General features: G+C 51.5%; 1 protein-coding gene across 1 annotated transcript in view; it reads right to left on the reverse strand.

Moving 5' to 3' along the window:
* GALNT9 (polypeptide N-acetylgalactosaminyltransferase 9) overlaps positions 1-19135 on the reverse strand; it is a 115219-nt gene that overhangs the window by 29031 nt on the left and 67053 nt on the right. Inside the window, exon 6 of the mRNA XM_010852450.1 lies at positions 12239-12356. Within this exon, the coding sequence (XP_010850752.1) occupies positions 12239-12356 (118 nt within the window). The remainder of the gene's footprint in view (positions 1-12238; positions 12357-19135) is intronic.

Raw genomic sequence — 19135 nt, forward strand, 5'->3', positions numbered from 1 at the left:
GGGGGGTGAGGGGGGGGGCGCCACACTCCTGCCGCAGGGCCTTTGCACTTACGGTTTTCTCCTCCTCCGGAACACTTCCCTAGCGTTGCATAACTTCTTCCCCTCCTTCACAACTGCTAAGATGTCACCATCTCAGTACCCCCTTCCCTGATCATCCCATTTAAAATGACAGCCTCCATGATCACTACACTGGGAATGAAGGGATGGGACGCGTGTGCCCTACTGAATCCCCAGCACCTAGGACGGCAGTCGATACTCTATTCCTCAACAGGCGATTGTTCAGCCAATGAACACCTCGCTTCCCTTTGATGCCCCGGAACCCAGCACTTAGATGATTCATCTTTTATTCTATAAGTAAACCAAACACTGAAGACCGGTAGCATGCAGCAGTGAATGGGACCCAGCCCAGAGCACATGACTTACAGTGAGGGACGGGAGGAGACCCGCAGTAAACCGTAAGCTAATAAGCTAGACGAGTGATGGATAGAGCCACATAGAGCCAGAGTGTGAGAAGACGAGGCTTAGCTTTGGTGGGCGGGGCGAAGCGGGGGGGGGGGCGGGCGGGGCGGGGCGAGGCGGGGCAAAGAGGGGCGAGGAGGGGCGGGGCAACAAGGCGGGGTGGGGCTCTCTGAGCTGAGTAAGAGAAGGCTCGGAGTAAGAGAAGGCTTGAACCAGGGAGGGTGGAGGCCCGAGGGTGGTGCGGGTGGTAAGAGGGTGGGCACTGGGACACACAGGGAGCGGGATGGGGAGCGTTACACACCGTGGGGGAAGTTTGGGATTCTCAGGGTGATGATGAAAGAGCCCCCTCTCTTGGCTTCTGTGTAGCGTGAACAAGAAGGGTGCAGACTGCGGAGGAGCAACTCCAGGTGGGCTTGATACCTACATGGGTCCTCGGACTCTAAATCATCAGACATTGTAAGAGGCCAGATGAGAAATTCAGGCAAGGCTTTGTTAGGACTCGCGCTGTGGCACCAGGGAGTGAAAACCAGTGACAGGTGCCCTTGCTGTTCCGGTAGATAGGGTGACGGTGGGGGTGGATTGATTGGTGGGTGGGGCTGGAGGGATGGCTTAGGTGGTCTGCCCATCCCCTTGGTGATGCTATGTGCAGGGATCATGGGCAGGACCCTGATTTTGCTGCCCCCGCTTCAGAAATGGCAGTTGGTCTGTGGCCTTTTTGTATCTTATTGTTCCTAATTTGACCCAACTGAACATGGGTGCAGTTACTTTTAGTTCCTTATAGTTTCTTTGTATTCTTGTCCAGGTGCAGCGTCCCAGGCCCCAGCCTGTCTCAAAGCACACTTTTAGATGAGTGAATTGGAGCAGAAGGAGAAAAGTGCCCAGGGTCACAGCTAGTGGAGGTGGTGGTGGGGGGTGTGAAGAGCCACACTGTGTTGAACAAGCAAATAGGAGACCATGACATTGGGAGTTAAGGAAGAGTGCAAATCCTTGGACTCTCCCGCTGTCCTGAGTCCCTCTCCTGAGCCTTGGATCTGGTCTGGCTTGTGTGTGTTTCCACCACTCCCGAGACTGGGATGTGAAAGAGAATCACAGTGTCTGCCTTGTGTGCTGGTACGTGGATGCTGGGGCCTGGGGCCACCACGTGTGAGGAGGCCCGGCCACGGCAAGGCCACGGGGAGGCACTGTCACTTACGGCCCCAGCTGAACTCCAAGACAGGCGGTGTCCACCTCGGATGTCATGTCCTGCTGGGCTTTTGGATGAGTGCACCCCAGCCACCTTCTGACAGCACCCAGGTGAGAAACCATAAAGCTGAGCCCTTCCCAAACTCCTGACCCACCAAATTGTGAGCAAAATAAGAGGGTAATTTTAAGCAGCTAAATTGAGGAATATTTGTTACACGGCAAGAGTAACTGGTACACAGGCTAGCTGTAGCTGGGGACCCATGTCTGTGTGTCCTGTGTTCATTTCCCCAGGTTGACAGGCATAGAAAGAGCTTTATTAGCATGTGCCCGCCCATCTCTGTGTTCTCCTGGGGGAGCCCTGCTAACTCATCCCACTGCCCATACCCTTCACCCCAGGGCCTTGCCACACAGCTGAGCACTCACGGTGCTGGATGGGACACATCACAGCCCAGGAGACTGCAAGCAAATGCCTCTTTGACCCACAGTCTCTAAATATCGGCTCAATGTATATTATATGGGGCTTCCTATGCATATTATATATCAGGGCCAACTGGGTCCCCTCATTTGGAGGTCAAGGTCAGCCTCACTGGGCTCTGATGCATTGACCTCAGCTTTCCTGACTCAGCGGGATCTCAGATGAATTAGCCAAGACCAAGGTGGAGGCATCAAGGTGGGCCCTGGGGGAGGCGAGGAGCTGGTGTCCAGTGGGAGGGGCCCTGCTGCTGCTGCTGCTGCTGCTAAGTCACTCAGTCGTGTCCAACTCTTCACGACCCCATGGACTGCAGCCTACCAGGCTCCTCTGTCCATGGGATTTTCCAGGCAAGAGTACTGGAGTGGGTTGCCATTTCCTTCTCCAGGGAGGGGCCCTGGATCTACTCAAAAGGGAGATGGAGCCTAGGATTCAATCTGAGATTTTCCACTTGAAATAATCAAGTTAAGAGAGAGGGGCCAGTTTGGGGTGGCAGATAATTTAGGTATCGATGTGGGAGAGGGTGCACCAGGGCTTACTTGAAACACAGGAATCAGCCGCTTTCCCTGACCTGATTCCCATGCTGGCATCCCTCAGGGTGGATTATCAGTCCAGCCTCCTTCCTGAGCTTTGGGCAGTGTTCCGTTCACTTCCTGCCCTTCTTTGTGTCTTGTGAGGTGGGAGTCTTCTACCCAGGCCCCCGTCTTCCAGGGACACAGCTTTTCTTGGAGGTTGATGCCCAGAGCTGTGAGGCGCTCCCACCAGAACAGAAACTGCTCTAGTCATTTCAAACAGGGGTGCGACACCGGAGGGGTCACCGGTGGACTGGGCTGTGAGGAAGACAATGCTCAGGAGGCAGCCAGCCACCAGTAAAAGAACCGAGCTGTGTGGAGGCTGGGGCGCACAGAGCACAGGCCTCTCCCCAGAAGCCGCTGGAAGCACCGAGGGTCTGTGAGGGCAGGAACTGGAGCCCCAAGGAAGGGGGAGGCATGCGCAGCCCGGCCCTGCCAGAGCATCTCCAGGAGCTGGGCGAGCAGCCTGCAGGGGACCCAGCGGGCACTGCCCCCAGACTGGGGACTAAGAGGACCGAGGGGCCCACCCTGCCCCCTAGTGGCAGTATGTGGAACTGCTCCAGTGCTTCTGGTCAGCGATGGCCATGGGGACACATTGCTGTGTGATGTTCAACAGTGGCTCCACTGAGAATGGCACCTAGGGAAGGTCACTTGAAATGAGTCTGATCTCTGCCCTAAACAGGGGGTCAGGGAGGCACGCCTGTTCATTCTGATCCCCCCAAGGCCTGGGCTTGCCATTTGCTCCTCTGCAGTCTGCTGTGGTCCGTGGGCTGCTGGGCTTGTAGGGAGACCCTGCCCTAAAACTCAGGACTGGGCAGGAGCCCCCAGGGCGGGTGACAGTGGAGCTGCTGCCCTCGGGCCCACGGGTATCCCGCCGCTGGCTGTTCACAGCACAGGGCAGCCTGCAAGCCGCAGGGCGGGCATCCCTCAGGCCGCTTGCTGGCCCTCCCCACCCCCAGGCCCCGTCTGCTGTGAGGACAGTCTGCTCCTCCTGGACCGGGAGGAGTCACTGTCCTGGGGCCCTTGATCCCGGCCGCCAGGCTCGCCCCTGGAGGTCCAGCCTCCCTTTCATGTCTCTGCCTGATTTTTTCTTTCTTCTTCTTGCTATTTATAATTTACTTTATCTTGCTGGGATTTTTCTGTTTCCTGGCAAGCTACCTTAAATCTTGTCAATAATAAAACTTTATAAAAATAGAACTACCATATGATCCAGCAATCCCACTCCTGGGCATATATCTGAACAAAACTATAATTAAAAAGATACATTCACACCTGTGTTCATAGCAGCACTATTCATAATAGCCAAGACATGGGAAGAACCTACATATCCATCGACAGATGAATGGATAAAGAAGATGTTGCATATATATACAGTGGAATATTACTCAGTCATAAAAAGAATGAAGTAATGCCATTTGCAACAACATGGATGGAACTGGAGATTATTATACTAAGTGAAGTAAATCAGAAAAAGATAAATACCATATAATATCACTTATATGTGGAATCTGGCTTCCCAGGTGGCTCAGTGGTAAAGAATTTGCCTGCTGAGGCAGGAGAGTCAAGAGACTCTGGTTCGATCCCTGGGTTGGGAAGATCCCCTGGAGAAGGAAATGGCAACCCACTCCTGTATTCTTGCCTGGAGAATCCCGTGTACAGAGAAGCATGGTGGGCTACAGTCCATGGGGTGGCAAGAGTCAGACACGACTGAGCACAAACACACATATGTGGAATCTAAAATACAATACAAATAAACATATCGACAAAAAGAAACAGACCCATAGACATAGAGAAAAGACTTAGGGTTGCCAAGAGGGGGGGAGGGGAGAAGGATGGGTTGGGAGTTTGGGATTAGCAGAGGCAAACTATTAACTAAAGACTGGATAAATAACAATGACCTACTGTAGAGCACAAAGAACTATATTCAACGTCCTGGGATAAAGCATAATAGAAAAAATATAAAAAAGAATATATATATCTGTAACTAAAAATGTTAAATATATATATATATATATGCTTACATGCACACACCTGGACACTCAATATACAAAAGTATGTGTGATTTGTAAAAGTAATATTATATGGTAGCTCAGCTGGAAAAGAATCCACCTGCAATGCAGGAGACCCTGGTTTGATTCCTGGGTCAGGAAGATCCCTTGAAGAAGGGATAGGCTACCCACTCCAGTATTCATGGGTTTCCCTAGTGGCTCAGATGGTAAACAATCTGCCCGCAATGCGGGAGACCTGGGTTCTATCCCAGGGAAGATCCCCTGGAGAAGGGAATGGCAACCCACTCCAATATTCTTGCCTGGAGAATCCCATGGACACAGGAGCTTGGCAGTCCATGGGGTTGCGAAGAGTCAGACAACTGAAGTGACTTAGCACGCACTCACGAGTCACCAAGGAAGCCCAGATGGAGGGTACAGACAGATTTTAATCAGAGGGTCTTAAATTTCTTGTGGGCTTTCCTGGTGGTTCAGATGGTAAAGAAATCCACCTGCAATGCAGGAGACCTGGGTTTGATCCCTGGGTTGGGAAAATCCCCTGGAGGAGGGCTTGGCAACCCACTACAGTATTCTTGCCTGGAGAATCCCCATGGATAGAGGAGCTTGGTGGGCTACAGTCCATGGGATCACAAAGAGTTGGACATGACTGAGTGATTAAGCACAGCATACCATATTACTTTACATAAATGGTAAAAGAATCCATCTGCCAGTGGTAAAAGAATCTGCCTGCTGAGGCAGGAGATGCAGGTTCGATCCCTGGGTGGGGAAGATCCCCTGAAAAAGGAAATGGCAATCCACTCCAGTATTCTTGCCTGGGAAATCCCATGGACAGAGGAGCCTGGAGGGCTACAGTCCATGCGGTCGCAAAAGAGTTGGTCACAACTTAGCAACTAAACAACAACAAAAATAAATATTGTGTATGTATGTCTAGCTCTGTCATCTATAATTGTATCTGCGTGCTGGTCTATCTGTGTCTATATTCAGATCTATATCTGAATGGGATGGAATACCTACACCCATATCTATAGCTACATCCTTATTTACATGCGAGTCCACACTCACCTCCACACTGAAACCATGCCTACACCTACACTTGCCTCACCTCAGCTAGTGAACTGGCTCCTGGTGTCCCACCGGCAGCGCCAACCCCAGCACCTCCCCCACAGCGAGGAGGACCTGCCCAGTGCAGAGCCCAGAGCCCCATTTACACAGTGGAGACCCAGGTCAGGGGCGTTGGGGGCCTACCTGTGGTCAAAGCACCAGGGACAGACAGAGCCTAGTGCTGGTCCCCTTTTGCTGGATGCCCCTTCAATATCTCCGAAGGTTCCTACCTTCCTGCAAACATAACCCCTGGCCTCCGCATCCCTTGCCACTGTAACCACCTGCTCGAAGCCGCCCATGTGAGCATCGTCCTGGCCCTCCTCCTGCTGTCTAATGGCCAAACCTGTGGTGGCCACTGTGTGTTCAAGAAGTATGGTGGGTGCAGGGGAGGGTCCACATCTGGACCCCCTCCTGTCTCACCAGCCAGGACCAGGGGACTCCCCAGCTCTGCCCTCCCCCTGAGCCTGTCAGCACCCCGGGTCCCCCATACAGGCTCAGCTGTCCCCCAGGAGTCCTGGGCAGCTACCCCACTTCTGGGAGCCCCCTTACTTACTGTGGGAGGCACACTGTATGTGGTATGCCTGGGCACTGCTCGTGTTATGTACGGGTCATTCCCTGCCTGTGCCTTCTGTCTCCCCAGCCCTGTGCAGGGTGCCCTCTCTTCCCAGCAGGGTGTCTGGTGTCCATGGTTAGGCACCCTGGCCTCCAGCTCCTGCCTCTCCTCAGGAGATGCCCCCCACCCCACTGTGAAGGCTCACCTCCTTTCCCGTTCTCTAGGAGGATATTCCCACCAGTCTTCCTGGTGCTCCAGGCACCACCGGACATGGAGACATGCCCATCTCTCCATCGCCCTCTCCCAGGTGCCCACGTGGCAACACCCAGGGCAGTATCTCCCCCACCCCCCATATCCAGTTCTCATTTGGACAGTTCAGGGGCCTCAGATAGACCCCCACCCTACCTTACATGGCCTGCTTCCTAGATTCAGGTGGTGGCGTCTAGCCTGGCTTCTCTCTCCTCTGGGGTTGCAGGACACAGTTGTTGCCCTCATCCGGCTCCCAGACACCTGGTGCCTGCTCGCCTGGACCAGGTCCCCCCTGTTTCTCCCTCCCTTGTCAGCTCCCCCAGGCTGGCTTCTGCCTGACCCTGCACTGCCCCTGACTTGAGACACTGCAAAGCGCCCCCGGGGTCCCTGCCCTCATACTCCCCCTCCTGCCTCTCATGGCCCACAACCCCTGGATGGGCCCACCTGACTTGCTTGGCAAGTCGACCCCGGCTGCCCTTAGCTGCCAGCTGAGTTTGGTTTGGAAGGAGACAGGAAGTGAAAGGTCGTGGGGGTGCTTCTCCTCTGCCCAGCCCTGCATGCATGCCTTTCGTCTCCAATGGTGGCTCATCCTTCCCAGGGTGGGGTCCCTCTGCCCAGGTGCCTGTCCGCTGAGCATTGTGTTCCCCCCACCCAGTTCGAGTGTCAGGGGGCAGCGGCTGGGCTCCCCCATCCTGCAGGACCACTGCACCTTCCTCGGGACTCTGACTCTGCTCCCTGAGCTGACATCATCTAACTCCAGAAGGATTGGAATCCAATGCAGAGAAGGAGGAATAGACCAAATACAGAGAACTGGCACTTCCTGCCAGGTTCAAGAATCATTTGCAAAGGTTTGGTCTTTAATGATGAAACCAGTTGGGAAAAGTCAGCATATTGAAGACTACCAGATTAATCCTCTGATTCCATTTTAACATGTATAATTGAGGGTTGATTCTAAATTCGTGGTTTAAAATTGGACCTTGTCAGAGAATTTAAAACATTTGCACACAATCCTGAAATGCTTCAGAGAATTTGAGATGTGGTATAAGTTTGATATACTAGACACAGGAGAATTTTGTAAGCACTTAGGGGAGCTTCTGCAGGGATATCAGGTCTTCGAAGTTCTTAAAGAGAAAAGAAAATATGCCACATTTATAAGTGTCATTTTAAAAGGTTCAAGGGAATTTAACTAGGCAGAAATGGAACTGATTATTGTTTAATAGTGTTTAATATATTCAATCTGAGTTAGTCAAGCATTAATCAAAGAAAAGGGGAAGTTGAGTGTTCTTTTATTATATTTATAACCATAAAAATATGATCTCTAGGTTTCACTTTAAAACCTTAAAACAGATTTGGAAAAGTGTAACTTCAATAAACTGTATATAAAATTTTAAAAATAAATCTTATATAATCTTTCCTGTGAATAAAGTCTCCGCAGACAAATAAAAACCCAAGTGAAACCCCAGAAACAAAACATAAAAACCCAAGGACCCCAAATCAATCAAAGCTCATCCCCACCTCAGCACAGCCTGGCCGCAGAAGACCCCGAGGCCTGGCCCCTGGCCCCTTCCCCTCTGTCCGTGTTTATGGAGTGGGCTCAGAGCAAGCAGCATGCGAGCCTGGCTGGCTCACGGCCTCCAGAGTGGCAGCCGGGGGTGCGGAGGGGCAGCGGGTTCTCAAAGGGGGTTCCAGTGGAGTGAGTGGACCCTGGGAATTTGTTGGAAATGGAGATTCCTGGGCTCCCCCCTGCCATACTGAATCCACATCTCTGGGATGGAGTGCAGTGATCTATTTGTATGGCGCCTCTAGGTGATTCTGATGCTGCTGGAGTCTGAGATCCAGGCTGAAGGACCTGCCGCTTCCTCGTAATGGGTCTCCCAGTCCCTCCCAGTCTGCCTGCGAACCTGCTCTGCTCTGCACTCTGAGTGGTGGAGCGGCTGTCACAGCATCCTGGGGCCTCGGTGAGACCAGCTGGAACCTGGGACCCTTTGCTGCAGTGCTTGTACCTGGACAAAGGTCTCCTTGGGCAACAAAACACAAAGAAACTCTAAGGGACTAAAAATAACTGTGAGCATGCGCAGTTGGGGCAAATTCTGGACAAAAGATACAAAAAGACTAAAACCCAACGGCCACTTCTGAAGAGCCAGGAGCAAAAGCAGGGTACTATGCATGCACCCCTGCACACAGCACCATCTATGGGGTGGACAGACCACCTAAGCCACTCCTCCAGCCTGAACCCTTGGACACACCCCTACCCTCACCGCATATAGGGAACCAGCTCAGCTCGCCCCCACCTCGGGGAGCAGGCTAGGGAAACTGTTGCTTGTTTTCACTGCCTTCTGTAGCCACTGAAGCCCCAATAAAGTTTTGCCTAAATTTTTTGTTTGGCCGCTGATTAATTTTTATTGATTAGGAAGGCAGAGAACCCTGGTCGGATCATCAGGACGCAGCATCACAGCTAATGATGAATCTTATCACAAATAATGTCCTAAAAATTGGAACTCAGTGCCCATGCTGGCTTCCTCTTATTTAAATCAGAAACAGCTCTGAACCTCAGGCTTGGTTGCTGGTGGGTGAGCGACTCATGGCCGGCCCACCCACTGCTGCAGGACTTGGTCAGTTCACTGGCTGTCCCCAAACCCTGAGTCTTGGCCTCTTTGAAGAGGGGCAGGAGGGCACGGGAGTGAGGTCAGAGGTGGCAGTGTGGGTTCACATGCCTGTCAGGCTCTGGCTATCCTGGCCCTGGCAGCCTTGCTCCCACACAGCCAGAGCCCGTGGGCCGACTGTCACTTACAGACCATGGGAGCTGCCCTGCTTCACAGTTTGGATCCATGACCAAGCTCATTCAGCTTCCCCTAAGAGGGGGCACCACCAACCGGGGTCATCTGTAGCTCTCCAAGTTATTCTGCCCTTGGATGGGGCAACCCTGATAATTAAGACTAGTTGGAGGATTCTTGGGCAAGTGTGACCAGAGGGGACTTCCCTGGTGGTCCAGTGGTTAAGACTCCATGCTTCCACCGAAGGGGCATGGGTTTGATCCCTGATCAGGGAACTAAGATCCCACATACCTTGGAGCAACTAAGCCTGTGTACCACAACTAGAGAGCCCGTATGCCTCCAACGACTGAGCCCACGTGCTACAACTACTGAAACCCATGAGCCCTAGAGCCAGCGTTCCGCACCAAGAGAAGCCACTACAATGAGAAGCCTGAGTACCGCAACTAGAGAGTGGCCCCACTCACTGCAGCTAGAGATAGCCTGCTCACAGCAACAAAGACCCAGCACAGCCGAAAATACATTTAAAAAGAAGTTGTTGGCATCTTGCCTGCTGTTCTGTCCACGTTGACCAGTCACTGCATCAGATTAGGGTTGACAACAGATACCAGAATCTGGGAGAGGCAGGAGGGATCCTCCCCAGCAACCCCCAGCCATGTTGGGTCTTCGGACTAGTCTGTTGGTTTAAGCTTCCCAGTGATGGTGCTCTGTCAAGGCTAATAGATCCTGTGTCAAAAATGTTTGATTAGGGAGCTCCAGTGTTGCCACTGGGTAGAGACAGCTAACCACTGGTTAGTTAGCCTTGAGCTAGTGTGAGTCTGCTTTCCAGCCCTGGGTACACCTGGCTAAGCTGCTTCCCCATCCTGGGCCTCTGTGCACCCTGGGTAGAGCAGGGTCACTGGACTGCAGTTGCAACAGGAAAGGAAGGAGTATTAGTATCCTGCTAATGCAGGAGTGAGGCAAGGACTTGGTGGCCCATGATCAGGGGCTGAGGGTTCAAACCCACACTCTCCTGGAAGCAGGGTCCTGTGGCACCCCAGGTCCACAGACCTTGAAAGCTCTGCCCATCCCTCTCTGGATGGGCTGTGTCACATCATGTCAATCATGCTGTGACCGTCCCACTGAGCTGAGAATGAAGCCCAGAGCACCAGCCTTCAACAGGGCACTGGCTTAGAACCCAATCCCATTTTACCTAGGAGTACACTGAACCAAGGGGGTGAAAGACCAACACACTGAAAACTACAAAACAGCAATGAAAGAAACTGAAGAAGACACTAATAAATGGAAAAGTATCCTTGCTCATGGATTGGAAAAATGTTGCTAAAATGACCATACTACCCACGGCTATCCATAGATTCTGTGCATCCCTATCAAAATGCCAATGATATTTTCCCTCAGAAATAGAACAAATAATTCCTCTAATTTCTGTGGTATCACAAAAGACTCCAAAGCAATCTTGAGAAAGAAGAACAAAGCCGGAGGCATCACATGCCTTGATTTCAAACTATATTACAAAGCTACGATAATCAAAACATATGGCATTGGCATAAAAACAGGCACATGCAGGGATCAATGGGACAGAATAGAGAGCCCAGAAATAAACCCAGGCACACATTGCCAGTGAATTTATGACCCAGGAGCCAAGAATATACAACAGGGAAAAGATAGTCTTCTCAATAAATTGTGCTGGACAGTCCAGGGAAAACTGAACAGCTATACACAAAACAGTAAGCTGAACCACTATCTTACACTATCATGCACAAAAGTTAACTCAAAATGAACTAAAGATTTGAGCATAAGACCTGGAACCATAACATTCCTAGAAGACACAGATGTAGAGGCCCGTCTTGTGGACACAGCAGGGGAATGAGGGAGTGGGACGAATGGAGAGAGTAGCCTTGATGCATACTGCTGCTGCTGCTAAGTTGCTTCAGTCGTGTCCGACTCTGTGCGATCCCAGAGACGGCAGCCCACCAGGCTCCCCCATCCCTGGGATTCTCCAGGCAAGAACACTGGAGTGGGTTGCCATTTCCTTCTCCAATGAATGAAAGTGAAAAGTGAAAGTGAAGTCGCTCAGTCATGTCCGACTCTTAGCGACCCCACGGACGGCAGCCCACCAGGCTCCCCCATCCCTGGGATTCTCCAGGCAAGAACACTGGAGTGGGTTGCCATTTCCTTCTCCAATGCATACTACCGTGTGTGAAATAGAGAGCCAGTGAGAAGTTACTGTGTAGTACAGGGAGTTCAGCTCAGTGCTCTGTGACAACCTCGGGGGTGAATTGGCAGGGAGGGAGGTCCAAGAGGGTGGAGATATATGGCTGATTCGCACTGTTGTATGGCAGAAACCAACACAACATTCTAAAGCAATTATCCTCCCATTAATAAACAAAAATAAAGTGAACTCGGAAAGAAAATAACTAGAAGAAAAGATCCTGCCTGGAGTCTTCTCTACACACTGGCCCCCTGCAGAAGCCATGGGGGCTTCCGATGCCCACAGTGCCCATGCGCACTCTGCCTTTCACCTCCACCAAGACAAGCCCACGACCTTGTCTCTTCGCCACTGATGGACAAACTCCCAGTGCACAGGACCAGCTCTTAGTTTCCAAGCTCCCCACCAGCCCTGACTTCAGTGCAAAGCAACAGAATGAGTGGCTTGAGAAATAAAGTAAGATCTGAAATACAGTCTCTCATTACCACATTCATAACGCTTCCCAGTCCCTTTGCCACAGAGGTTTCTTACATTGACCTAAGTTTGGGGGCTTTTACCTCCTCCTGACCTGTAACAAGCAGCTCACAGACCAGCCAGGCACAACTTTTGACAGGTCTGCTGGGCACACCATCCCCGTGAGTGGCCCCAGCGGCTGAGTGACACTTACCCTCATGCCCAGCTCTATGTTCTCCCCACCGTACACCTCCATGCCTGGGTCCAGCAGACCAATGTCCCCGAAGTACTCCCGGTCCACAACGAAGGAGCAGCCGATCATGGCCGGGGTCCTGGGGAGAAGCAGACAGGGACCGAGCAGGCCATCAGTGTGCGGCACAGACCCCAGCAGCCTGGGGGGGGGGCCGCCACCCTCTTTCCAAGTCCTCACACGTCATCCCTGAGCTCCTTGTCTTCACCTGGTCACTGTGCCCAGGGCTTGCCTCAGGCTTGTCTTTGCACCCATCAGAGATGACAAAAAAACCAACATTCCATTCAGACAACTTAGTGTAGATTTTAAAAATTTAAAAATCTGATTACCCAGTGAGTTATTTAGTTGCCCTGATCATAATCTCCCAAGCTTCAGTCACTTACCTACCTCCTTCATTATTTTATCTGTGTATCAGGAATCAGGGCCACAACTGGCAGTCACACAGCTTGTGCACTGCTCAACTCTATGCTGCTGCTGCTGCTGCTGCTAAGTCGCTTCAGTCGTGTCCAACTCTGTGCAGTCCCATAGATGGCAGCCCACCAGGCTCCCCCGTCCCTGGGATTCTCCAGGCAAGAACACTGGAGTGGGTTGCCATTTCCTTCTCCAATGAATGAAAGTGAAAAGTGAAAGTGAAGTCGCTCAGTCATGTCCGACTCTTAGCGACCCCACGGACTGCAGCCTACCAGGCTCCTCCGTCCATGGGATTTTCCAGGCAAGAGTACTGGAGTGGGGTGCCATTGCCTTCTCCGACCAGCTGTACTATATTCCTGTATTAATTCTATTTACATCTACACATTTTTAAAATGTGAGTAAATCTTGCCTTGCCCCAAGCAATTGTATCTGTAAAATCACGTGTCAATGTGCTAGTTATATTTTCTTCTAAGATGTATTAGCAGTTTATCAGTGTTGAGACCTCCACTGGACTCATGGAGCAGTGGTGATCAAAGCAGGTCATGAACGGACGGAGTGGCAGAGAAAAGTGGGCGGTATCACTGTGAATGGACCTGCACACTCGCTGACTCATTCATTCATTTCTGATACACTCACATCATAAACTCAGTGTATACTGAGAACCTATTAGTTGGAGGAGAAAAAAAAAATAAAGGAAAAATATCTTTCTAGCAATAGGCACAATCTCTGTTTTGTGAGAAAGCAGGACCTTCCAAGCTTTTTAAAAAAATTTATTTACTTTTATTAATGCCTGTACTGGGTCTTCGTTGCTGCACAGGCTTTTTCTCTAGTGGCAGAGAGCAGGGGCCACTCTCTAGTTGCGGTGTGTGGGCTTCTCACTGGGATGGCTTCTCTTGTTGCAGAGCACAGGCAGTAGGGTGTGCACACTTCAGTGGTTGTGGCTCCCGGCCCAGGCTCAGTAGCTGTGCAGGCTTAGTTGCTCCGAGGAATGTGGGATCTTCCCGAATCAGGGATTGAACCCATGTCTCCTGCATTTGCAGGCAGATTAGTTACCACCGAGTCACCAGGGAAGTCCCCTTCCAAGCTTTGGATGGAAGAATTTGCTTCAAAACAAAGACAACCACCTTGTAGCCTAAGGGCTCAGTTTCTTCCAAGCTCTTAGAGGACTGGCAAAGGCTCCCCCATTGTCCCCGAAGGCCCCCCAAGACCCCCGAAAGACAGGGTTGTGGCTGCCCTCTCCTATGCTTCCACTTGTGCCCACCCACTGCTCTCACAGGTATGAAATCTCTCTTCACTGAAAACAACACAAAAAGTTGTTCTTAATCACAGTTTAAAAGAAGCATTTCTGGTCCCAGTGACTGGGACACCAGAAGCAAGTGCCCATGAGTTGTCCAAGAATAACAGAGGCATTAAAAGGCAATTATCCTTTTATTTGTGTAAAGATCCAATTTGTTTTGTCATGACATTTGGGCCACAAATCTAATAGTAACAAAATTTTAATGTCATCTGTGACGCGTAGCAAGCGTTTAACTAGTTAAGTTATAGTTCACCGACGACGACAGCTATTTCTTTCATTTTCTTAACGACAACACAAAAATCTCAGGGTGATCTCTCATGAATTGAACTGCCAAGTCCCTGCCAAGTCTATTACAGCTGTAATGATTTTTTTATTATTGCTCCGAGTTCCAAAATAAACTTCACCTCACAAGGCGACGGTAGCAGAGTCAGCTGGCTCTGAATTTATTTGCATGAGAAATTCTTGCTGTGATTACAGAAAACGGTGAAGGCCGAGGGTTCTCGGGTTTGGTGGAGGAGGAACTTGGTCACCCTGGGGAGCATCCTTACATCTGGGCTGATGTGCTGCCCGCCTGGATACAGCCTCTCCATGAGGATGCTCTCCTGGACTCCTGCCTTGCAGAGGCCACAGACATGCAGACACACACAGGTGCACAGACACACATGCCACACACATGCATGGACAAGCAGACACACGCAACAGACACATGGATACATGGACGCATGGAGACACACGCAACACACACATGCATGGACAAGCATACACATGCAACAGACACACGGATACATGGACACATGGAGACACACACGCAACACACATACCCCATAAGGACAGACACACACAATAAACAGATGTACAGATATACAGACACACACAATACACACACATAGTCCCACGAATGTACTCACAAACATACACACCCAAATGCACACAGATACATATAGACACACATAACATGCACACAGACAATACACAGAGAAACACACGTGTACACACACATAAACACAGATACACACCTGCAGCAAACACACAGAGATACATGCAGCACATGCATACACAGAGATACACACAGACACACATCTAGGCATCACACACAGGCACACATCCCCAGGTCCATGAAGCCTTGGAGTTCTATATGAATAGGAGCTGATAAAATGAAGATCACAAATGGGCTCTTCAGCTTTTGGGAGAGTGACAAGGGACAAGAGAGGCACCTGCTCTCGATGCCTTGAAGAAGAACACGGGCTCACAGGCAGGGCACTGCCAGGTGATCAGCATAACACAGGGCAGGACAGCCGACCTGGTGTAGGGGCCGCATGCACTGGTGACAAGGTGGTGGAGAAACTGGTGTGCATTGGCTCAACCCTCCTGGAAAAGTCTGAAGCTATGAACAGAGAGCCAGCAGTGCTTGTGCAGTGATGCAGTGCTGACCCAGCTCCTTGCACACCAGCTGTGTGCCCTTGGGCAAGCTGGTCAGCTTCTCTGTGCTCAGCTTCCCTGCCAGTAACACGAGAGGCAGAATGGTGCCTCCTCCAAAGGCAGCTGTGCAGATGAAAACTATATGGAGGAGGGTCTGGAGCCTGGGAACCATTTACTGTTACTATTTTACCCCCTAATTCCGTGGCTGGCATTTATCCTAGGAGACTGATCCGAAAGCTATTTGCACAAAGCTGTGCACTGCAGCGTGAGTTATAGTGGCAAAAGGGAAATCAACTTAGAGTTCATCAGTGTAGATGGTCGAATGAGTTTCGAGCCGTTCTTTTGACGGATTGTTACCTACCCAGCAGGCGAGGTGCTTATCAAGACCACCCAGTGCCATAAGAAGTGATGCTTGGGAGAAGGTAAGCGACAAGTCAGCAAGGAAAATGTCACCAACCTACCACTGTGACCAGAGAAGCAATTATGTGTGAGTGTGCCTGTATGCACAGGCTTCCCCTGTGGCTCAGTGGTAAAGAATCCGTCTGCCATGAAGGAGACACAGGAGATGAAGTTTCGATCCCTGGGTTGGGGTGATCCCCTGGAGGAGGAAATGGCAACCCACTCCAGTATTCTTGCCTGGAGACTCCCATGGACAGAGGAGCCTGGTGGGCTACAGTCCGTGGGGTCACAAAGAGTCAGACATGCCTGAAGCAACTGAGCATGCATGCATGCACATCTATAACGCATGCACAGATCTATATGTGGTCTTGTGTGGGTGTGTCTGTGTGTGTGGATCTATGTGTGGTCTTGTGTGGGTGTGTGTCTGTGTGTGTGGATCTATGTGTGGTCTTGTGTGTGTGTGTCTGTGTGTGCAAATCTATGTGTGGTTTTTTGTGTGTGAGCATGTACACGTGTCTGTGTGCTTGCATTGTGTCTTCGTGCATCTCTATGCATGAGTGTGCATCTGTGTGTGAGTACAGGTGTGACTTGGACCCTCATTCCATGTTCCCCTGCTTGTGGAGGGGAGCAGGTGCTGGGTGTGGGCCCCTCCGCCGACCCCACAACATCCCCTCTTTTCCTCTGGGTTCATGTGGCCCCACTGGAAGCCGGCTTACACCCATGGTCTCTCTGCATCCACAAGACACACTGGCATGAATCTGGACTGCCCCAGGGACAGGGGTGCAAACCCATATGTGGGCTCTGTGGCCCCAGGAAGATGCAAGCCAGATGAGCCTACGGGCTGCAGCTGCCCTCCTGGAGGCGGGCGGGGAGGGGCCCACACAACGCAGCCAATGCCCCACATCTGTGCTCTGCTAGCAGCTCAGAGCCACACGGAGACAAACACGCCACTGGTCATGGGTCCCGTTTTGACCTCATTCAGAATTCAGGAAATAGCTCCATTTCAATGATACAGTTCATGCGGGCAGCCACCTCCAGCACACAGGACCCCTGGGGCCACGAGGGCCTCCCAGCCCCTCACTGCCCTCTCTTTCTCCATCTGTCAAGGCTGAGATACTTCTCTGCAGAAATCCAAGCCTTCTTTTGACCCCTTTCTTCCTTGAGCTTCCAGGATAATGACTGGCAGAGAAATTTCCTTAGGTAAATTTTCACACACCAGCCTCTCCCAGGCCAACTTCCTCAGAGCAGGTGTGGGAGCTGTGTCCTTCAGGAGAAGGGCATCGGTTCCCCGCCCCAGGTCCGAGGGAGACCAGAAACCCCAGAGCAGTTCTCAGGAAAGACCCTTTCAGGCCCACAGACTGGCCCCAGGGATGCAGGTTCCCAGCCTGGGGTCAGGTTTCATGACGTGGTAAGGGGTAACATCACAAGGTTTGCCAGGAGCCTTTGCTGCAGGAGTTGGGGTACCAGGGCTTCTTCTCATGGGTCTGCCGCTGAGGGGAGGTTGTGGGAAGACCCCTTCCCTGAGAAGCTGGAGAGGAGGGCCATCCTCTGGATAATGACTTTGGAAGCAAAGACCTCAAGGCTGCCCTTGGAGTCTTGTCACTCCAGACTCTCCAGCCCAAAGGGCGTGTGAAGCAGCCTGTTGGGAGCAGTGGGGACTGTGACACTGTCCCCCTCCCCCACCCTGAGAGCTCAGTAACAACTCAGCTCCAGTGGATCATCACCAGCTAGGAATGGGGACCTGGGTTTTTCCAGAATCTTCTACTTTTCAAAGAGTAGATACCAATTTCGTGTGAAATCTCTTAAGTATAAACATTGGTTCCAAGTTTGAGACATATATGACAAATCAGGTGACATACTGAGATTCAAGTGGCTTCCCTAGAACTTGAAGGACAAGGTCACACCACTCTAGGCTCCCTGGGCACTGTGCATACTAAGAGTGGGAGATTCAGAACACCTTGTTCTCCCCCCAGGAAGAATGGCTGGGCGTCTGGGAGCTGTCTGCAGCATCACTAGGAGGGCAGTGAGTCCCAGCATGGAGCCTGCTGAGGGCCAGCAGGGTCTGGGGAGAGGCTGGGTGGCTTCCTCTCCAATTTTCAGGAAGCCTTGGCTGGGTGTGGTTAAAGCGACTGCATGGGCCAGCTGGCCACCAGCCCTGAAGGTGGCCTTGAGAGGCCCCTGTCAGGGCTCTGCTTCCCCAGTGGGCTGCACTCATGCACATGGAGGATACAACTTGGGGACTAGCTGTGACAATGGCACCATGTGGACCTGAGGAATGTTTGTGATTGTCACACGCATTATTGGATGTGAACGGCCCTCAGGGTCTCATCTCAACATGGCTGTGTGTCGGCTCTGTCCCCGTGGGGTCACCCTGCTGGGAGATGCCCAGTGAGGCTTGGTATCTCCCAACCTTGGAGCAGGGCTCTGCAGAGGGCCCTCTTCTGGACACCGGCATGTTCATTTCTTGCAGCTGTGAAACAAATACCACATGAACTGGGGCTTCAGACAAGAGATATTTTTCCTCTGCTAGCTCTGAAGGCCAGAAGTCTAAAGTCAAGGTGTGGGCAGGGCCATACTCCCTCTGAAGCTCCTGAGGAGGACCCTCCCTGCCTCTTCCAATGTCCTTGGCTTGTGGCTGCATCCCTCCCATCTCTGACTCCGGAGTGGCATGGTCTTTCCTCTTCTGTGTGTTTCTTACAAGGACACTTTCAGCAGCATTCAGGACCCAGCTGGGTCATCCACAGTAATCTCCCCGTCACAACGTTCTAATTACATCTGCAAAGACCCTTTTCCCAGTGAGGTTGAATTCATGGGTTCTGGGTGGTCAGGACATAGACATGGCTGTCTGCTGTGCCCAGCCTTCCATCTCGGCCTTCTTATAAACCCTGTAGTATCTTCTCGGGAGACCATCTCTCTCCTTGAATGTACTCCCTGTGGGATGGCGAGTCTCCAGAACTTCCCTTCAGTGAAGGTCAACGGGTCCTTGGAGGGCCCTTCTCCCATCCACTTCCAGGAAAGATAGGGGCAGGGGTTTGTGACTCTGGAGACTGTCCTGGGGGCTGACAGTGTGTGCTATTCTGTGTCTGACGTTTTTGCCACACTTTGAGTTTCGTCCTCATTGTCATGGGCATCACCATACGACCCTTTGTAGTTCTGAGAAGCATCACACTTCGTTTACCTGTTCACATGTTGATAGACATTTGGGTTCAATTCAGGACTGTTGTGAAAAAAGCTGCTGCTATGAACATTCGCATCTTTGTGTAGACATACGTTTTCATTTCCTTTGGGCAAATACCTGGGGTGGAACGGCTGGTCATGTAGGAAGTGTTTTTACC

Source organism: Bison bison, unplaced genomic scaffold (assembly GCF_000754665.1).
Source record: "Bison bison bison isolate TAMUID 2011002044 unplaced genomic scaffold, Bison_UMD1.0 scf7180017864312, whole genome shotgun sequence".
In the NCBI taxonomy this organism is placed as follows: domain Eukaryota; kingdom Metazoa; phylum Chordata; class Mammalia; order Artiodactyla; family Bovidae; genus Bison; species Bison bison.